At 37.1% G+C, this 6,995-nt stretch overlaps 1 protein-coding gene across 7 annotated transcripts; it reads left to right on the top strand.

Moving 5' to 3' along the window:
* Positions 1 to 1,066: 1,066 nt before the first annotated feature.
* LOC111405802 (chromatin modification-related protein EAF1 A-like) lies at positions 1,067 to 6,981 on the top strand. 7 transcript variants are annotated; one of them, XM_023034852.1, is made up of 8 exons: positions 1,071 to 1,362; positions 1,476 to 1,642; positions 3,613 to 3,813; positions 3,923 to 3,977; positions 4,056 to 4,153; positions 4,236 to 5,649; positions 5,760 to 5,879; positions 6,105 to 6,977. In XM_023034852.1, exons 3-8 carry the CDS (start codon positions 3,671 to 3,673, stop codon positions 6,264 to 6,266), a joined length of 1,992 nt encoding a protein of 663 aa, XP_022890620.1. In that variant the 5' UTR covers positions 1,071 to 1,362; positions 1,476 to 1,642; positions 3,613 to 3,670; the 3' UTR covers positions 6,267 to 6,977. The 7 variants fall into 7 exon arrangements, with proteins under 7 accessions (XP_022890624.1, XP_022890623.1, XP_022890622.1 ...); XM_023034856.1 differs by lacking the exon at positions 1,476 to 1,642 and having other exon boundaries at positions 1,067 to 1,362; positions 4,236 to 5,640; positions 6,105 to 6,981; XM_023034855.1 differs by lacking the exon at positions 1,476 to 1,642 and having other exon boundaries at positions 1,069 to 1,190; positions 3,616 to 3,813.
* The last annotated feature ends 14 nt before the right edge of the window (positions 6,982 to 6,995 follow it).

Genomic DNA, 6,995 nt, shown 5'->3' with positions numbered 1-6,995 from the left:
CGTGGTGAAAATTTCATTGGTTGATTGAAATCTCATGAGCAACCTAAATCTCCTCGGTCCGTCGTGCCACCTCAAATCATCCACCACCACACAGATTTGAGACAATTCTTTTTCAACATAGTTATCGAGATGCCAAGCTATGTGAATGTGCTGCTTGCCGATTCTCCATCCCACACTNTGCCCTCTCGCAGCTAATTTGCAAAACCTTACCTTCTTCCATCTCTACTTTCACATCTTCTTTCTTCAGCCTCAAATGATTGGCTTTGAAAAAACATGGGCCTTCGGTGTCTCCTTCCTATCTATTCGAACATTGTCCGTGGTGAAAATTTCATTGGTTGATTGAAATCTCATGAGCAACCTAAATCTCCTCGGTCCATCGTGCCACCTCAAATCATCCACCACCACACAAATTTGAGACAATTCTTTTTCAACATAGTTATCGAGATGCCAAGCTATGTGAATGTGCTGCTTGCCGATTCTCCATCCCACACTACCTCATTTACCAGACCCACATGAAAATCATCCTTCCCTTTAAATCTCACTATTGATTTTTGGTAAACCTTGAAGGCCCATGAATTCACATCTCCACACTCGGCCTCGAAGTACTATATATTTCCTCTACTCTGCGTCAAAGCCGGGACGCCACCAAGTTTTGATTTAGGGTTTCGTCGAGAGGGTTAGTGAAGAGTGAGTAGAGTGGGACGATGTCGTGTATGTGATTTTGTGTGATACCTGACTTTTGAAATAATTAACTTAATTTTCATTTTTGAAAAGTCAAGTTAAACACCCGACTATAAGGTAATTTTCTCAAATTACATTGTGAATTTTATGTCCTTGTTTGAGCCTTAATTTTTTAAAATTCATTTTTTTCATAACTCATTTTCGATAATACATTCGTCTAATATAGCAATTTTATACGTAAATTTTTTGCTATTTATTAACCACCTATTCTCTAAAAAATCATTTAAAATCTAATTTTCGACATGTCCGCAATTTTAGAGATGTTTATGTAAATTGCCCTAAAAAAAATACGCCCAAATTCGTAATCCTTTGCATGGCCGGCCCACTTTCGAGAGAAGGCACGAATAGTTTTTACAATGTTTTTAGAGAGAGAGAAAATTTGTAAATCCATTTTAGAGAGAGAAAGTTGGGAAACCAACGAGCACGAAGACGAACGCACCTGAACATTTGTATAAAACTCTCTCTCTGAAACACACAGACACGCACAAACACATGCATATATAATTATAGTTTAAAACCTATACATCTATTTATCTCCCTCTATTGTACTAATTGGAGAAAAGGGTGAATGCTTGGATGAGTGTACAATTTCTAGGGCAAAACATTCGTGCTTGATTTGAGGTACGTTAAAACCCTAGAATTGAGGGAAAATATGTAGAACCGCACACTCTTATCCATAGCTTGTATTTCTCGACTTTCTGATCACAATTCAAGTGTTATTTTCTCATTCCCAGCTTTGAAGCCCTAGAATATGGAGCTCTGCTCAATTTCACACAAGCCCTATAATTAATCCAAGGCATTTTATTTGAATTTTGGAGATATGGATCCTGCAATGCTGGTCATGTGATTTGTTCGCGCATTTTGTTTGAATTACTGTGAACCCATGTTAGCTTCTGCGATGGTTAGCATTTGATTATTTTGGGAATGCCCTGTAATCCTGTATGTTAATTTAGTTGAATTTTACGTTTTTCAAGTCTAGTTGCTTTCTTTTTTGAACTTTTAGTTGTTCTGTCATGGGAGTTTGAAAGCTATAAAGTAGTCACAAAAGATTGTACTAATGCAACTGCACAAGAGCTGAAGTTTTGAATTCTATTTTTGGTATCTCACAGTTTTTCTGCCTAGACAAATTCCCATTTTTGACCGAATTTTGGATCATTTTGGTTGAAGTCTGTTGATCCATGATAGGTGTCCGAGGGTTACCTGATCATTTTAGTCGAAGCCAGTTGATCCGTGCATACGCATTCCACAACTTGCCTATATTGTTCTTTTTATATTTATTTCTACATTTAGTACATATTTTTCATGTGTCAAATAGCCAATAAAGAATTCACAATCTCTCTTCTTACACCTGCTGGTTGCTAGTATTGATGCTATACTTACACGAATATTTCTCTCCTCCTCTGAGTTTGTACGTGTAGCGAGTGCGTACATGTGCACATATATAGTTACCTTGTTAATAGTCCCACTAGGAACATATAAGGGCCAATTTTGTGGGTATCGCCTAATGGATAGTGCAATTGCATATGTTTAGTTTGGTTTCACACTACACATTGTAATAGAATTTTACTTTGAACAAACTGTGTTGTTCAGATGAATTTGGTTTTACAATTTTTAGTTTGTAATCATTTTTTTGATAGTGTTAATGGTCAACAATGATGATTGTTAGGACCTAATATCAACCTAATTTTATAGTAGTTCTCCATATATGATGAATGCATGTTATGTCCTCATTCAGTGTCTTGTAGTATAAACTTATCAGATAAGTCTAAATTGGAAGTGTTTCTTTTGCTTGATGAAAATATTGGTGTTCATTCCAAATTTTATGGTATCAATGCCTTTTGAGACTATGTTTTGAGTCACTACAAGTTGTCCATAAGACCCTCACACGAATAAGGATGTGTATCCATACTGAATTGATAGAGTAGGAAATGACAATATCTGCTGGCTGGTGAAGGTGACAAAAATTGAGGATAAATTAAGTGAATGATGATTTAGGTGGTTGAGACATTCCTTCTGTAAATCTAAAGAAGTTCTTTTCTTAAAGTGTGAAACTATTGCCGAAAATAGGTTAGGAGAGAGTTGTAAACCAAAATTAACGTGGTCCGGTTTGCTGGCAAAATATTTGATATGATTAGATCTTTTGGTAGATCCATTGATAACAAGAAAAGGCATGTAGCCTATTTCTAATTAGTAGGAATAAGGTATTGTTATGTATTACTATTGTTTCAAGTTTATCTTCATTTATTGCTCTAAGATGGATGTGAACTACAGCTGTCATGACGTGTATGAAGTTCAGGCTCATTACTGGCAACTTGCAAATGATAGAATTGATCAATTTGATATTTAATGTCTACAGTGGGCACTTGACAAGTGTACTACTGCATATAGCGGCTTCTTGAAAGTTGCTGGTCTTACTACTTCATAGTTCTTATCCCATTCTCTTCTTAATTTAAATATATTCCACTTTCATTGTTCACATGCAAAGTTTCTATCTGTTGACAATTTTCCAAACCAAAAGCTAAAGAAATTACACCAGGCAGAGACTTGAACTTGATTCTGTTGCTGCAACACAAAAGTAAACATTTGGAAAGGATAATTTGCATCTCGAGGGCTAATATTTTTCTGAATCCTCTTGTTTTACCCACATATCTCTCTCAATATTAGTCCATTAAGGTTCCATGAGGAATTTGTGCCAAGTTTGTGCAAATTTGAGATGTAAATCTCGATTTGTTGATCTGCTTAAGTGAAATATCTTCAATCTTCTAAAGTAATCTTTTCACCACTTTGTCCAGTGCTCATAGTTGTAATGTTCAACTAAATGTCTTTTTGGCATTTTCTGATAACTGAGTCTTCCTTTTCTTTGCTTCTTAGAAGTTTGCTTTAAGTCCTGAATTAATGGAGTGGATCATCTGCTGTTAGCAAAGTAGGAATGCATGGATTTAGTTCTGCATCTGCTCTCTTAGTCAATGCCGAGGTTGATTCTATGGGAGGAGTTGTTGAAAGCAGAGTTGGTGTTGGTAACAAAACTTCTCGGCGATGCGTAGTAATTGAGAAGGTTCAAGCTGAGCTTAGGTAATGCCTCCATCTTTATTTCCTCTTTTTGTATGCCCACTACAAACTTTTGCTTGTTGACAATTTTCCATTCTTCTCATGGCAAATGATAAATTATTTGTGGTAACAGGCAGGAGTATGATGTTCGAGAGGAAAGGAGGAGAGAATTGGAATTTCTTGAAAAAGTGTGTAGCAGTATCTTAATTATTTTTTCTGAATCTTTATTGGATATCTCTGAGTGCTTAATTGCTTCTTAATTGCAGGGTGGAAATCCCTTGGATTTTAAGATTGGGAATGCTGCTTCAGTTAGTGTCCAGTCAACTTCATTAACAGATCACAATCCTGATCAGTTTGTTACCAGGTATTTTCTCTGAGGTTTTGTAGCATCTATGGTTCCAGATATAAGAGTTTATGCTCATCTGATAATAAATTTAATATTGAAGTGAAGCAAAAGGTAGTTTTGCAATTACTGCATCACCTCATGGAGACTCTGTGGAAAGTAGTGGTAGACCTGGGGCACCTCTGTCCTGTGAACCTATTAGTGCTGATAATCTCATGTTATTTTATGGTGAAAATGAGTTTTCTGAAGGTGATCGGAACTCCTTACATCCTCATAGGACTAGCATTGCTCCATCAGGGCACTCACTCCGATTAGATGGCAGTCAGAATCCGAATGAACTTGGGGATTCAGCTACTTTTGGTGTCCCGAGAAAAGCCTATAAGAGGCGGTACAGCTCCAAACCAAGTCGTAATGGAGCTAGGTCAGGTTCAAATGATGTATTTCTAGCTCATGGAGGTCATGGCTCTTTACCTTTGCGCCATGGTCCCAGGGATGTAAAAGTGACAATCTCTTGTGCTGAAAATCAAGAGGACCTAGATATATCATTGAAATGCAATTCAAAGCCTACAAGTCCTAAAGGTGGTGCACTTATCCATAAGACTTCTGTCTCAGAAGGTCAGCAGGGTATGGTGTTGGATGGTGCAAGGGCTGTAGAATCAAGTGAGGACCTGATTAAAAGTGGTTCACCAAATGTTAATAGTTCCAAGTTTCTTCTAGATGGTCAGCTTGGTCAACAGTCATTATCTGTTGCTGACGAAGCTCCTAATGAAATGGCTATTGATGGACTTGTCACATTTGAGGCAAGGGAAGAGGCTATTTCAACAGGTATTGAATACCAACCAACTTTGGCTGCTGTGGAAGTTGAGAAACAATCTAATAACTGTCCAGTGAATGGCGCAAAAAATGATAATCAATATAAAAGTTCAGCATGTGGCACAAAGGGTTTGCATTCTGAGTCATCTTGCATCCATCCTAGCCAAATTATAGATGGAAATAATGATAGTGAAATGCATACCAATGCTGAAGATAATGACTCAAATGGCAATAACAGATATCAAACCATTGTGCCTGATGGGTCGCCATCTATAGAAGGTGATGAATTGGTTAAACAAAATAAAGAAACCAATGCTGATGACCTGTGTACTTCTGTTAATGAGGAATGCAGTCAAAGCCATCAAGAGAATGGTCTTGCGCTAAAAGCCGATGAAGAATTAAATGGATGTGCATCTGCTTTGCAAAATGAGGCAAAAGACCAAGTTATCATTCATGGAATGGAAGCAGGCGTTCCCTCTGGACCAGAATCCGAGAGGCAACCTAATGTCTCTATGTGTGACAGTTTGTGCAATGTTAAGCGTATGGTTTCTCTTGAGTCCTCAAATTCAGAACTTTCTGAGGGTGCAGTGTTGGCTAGGGTTTTTACTGTTACCCCGGAGGGGCAAACTTCTTCTGGTCCTGATCTGAAGTTGACAAGCAAAGCTGCTGAGAACTCAATCTTGGAAGAGGCACAGGTCATAGAGGTTATTTCTTTTTATCTGTCTCTTATTTATGTCCCGATTATGTTGAGCTTGAAGAAAATTGTCATTGACTGTAATGCGAAGCCCCAAAGATGACTTGATATATTGAACAGGCAAAGCGGAAGAGGATTTTGGAGTTATCCACTGCTACTATTCCATTAGAGAAGTGTCGGAAATCTCAATGGGCTTATGTGCTTGAGGAAATGGCATGGTTAGCAAATGATTTTGCACAGGTTTGGTTTTATCAAGAAATCCAAGTCTCTTGTTTTTGTCTTGATTCCTTCTCCCCTTCCTTTTTTCTGGTAGCTTTTGCAGGAGAAATTCAAAGTACCAGATTTTTTTTTAGAACAGAAGTAGCTATAAATTCTCTTTTCCTATAATCAAATTCAATTCCAGGTTTGTCTTTAAGATGCAGTTTCTATAGCCTTCATGTTTTAAAATCATTTCTTTCCACATAGGAGCGTCTTTGGAAGCAAACTGTTGCTGCTCAAATATGTCATCGAGTTGCTTTTACTTCTCAGTTAAAGAAACAAGAAGAAAGTTTATGCATGAAGGTAAAGCAAGTTGCTCATTCCTTGGCAAAAGCTGTCATGAAGTTCTGGCATTCAGTAGAGGTATAAAATTGGATACTTCCTTTGTTTTTTTTGTTGGTTGTTTTGATGCAGTTTATTGATGTGAGATGGCATTTTTCATCTATCATCGTGCACAAGTATCTCATTCAGTTATGGGCTGCAGTTGTGGTTCAAGCTTTATTTCACTTTTCCTCATTGTTGTAAAGAGTAAATAAAATTCTAATTAAGTCACAATTTTCTTTGAATATCTCAATTGTATTCCTTCTTTAAACTTTTGGCTGCTTAGTATAAGTTGAAGACCCGCCGAAAGGATATGTTGGTTAATGAATTATACAAGGAAACAAACATGATTTGATGGAATAATTTATGTATTTATGTAACTCTATGCATGTAATGAACTCTTAGTAGGTCATACGAGTTTGTAGTTGGATGATATCTTACCACTCATTGTTTTTACAAGCTCCATAAAATTAACCAGAACGTGTCTCTGGTTTTGCCCCTCGTGCAAGGCGAGGGGACAATAAAAATGTACATGTAAAAGGACTGACCTATTTCAGATGTTTATATATTTTTTAAAGCATCATTCTAAAAAAACTTCAGTACGTGTGTTTGAATATGAAGCTGCTCTTGTTTCTCACCAAATGCAGTTGGGAATGTGGGAGTTCATCGACTTGTTTCTCATCAAATTTTTTGCTTGTATTCATATACCTTTTGTTTTTGTCTGGTTGCGCCTCCTGAATTTTGTGGCTGTGTTCTGCTATATTGCGAATGAAGTTA

Source organism: Olea europaea, chromosome 12 (genome assembly GCF_002742605.1).
Source record: "Olea europaea var. sylvestris chromosome 12, O_europaea_v1, whole genome shotgun sequence".
NCBI lineage: Eukaryota > Viridiplantae > Streptophyta > Magnoliopsida > Lamiales > Oleaceae > Olea > Olea europaea.
The sequence above is the reverse complement of the archived record's forward strand: the minus strand, read 5'-3'. Positions and strand labels throughout refer to the sequence as shown.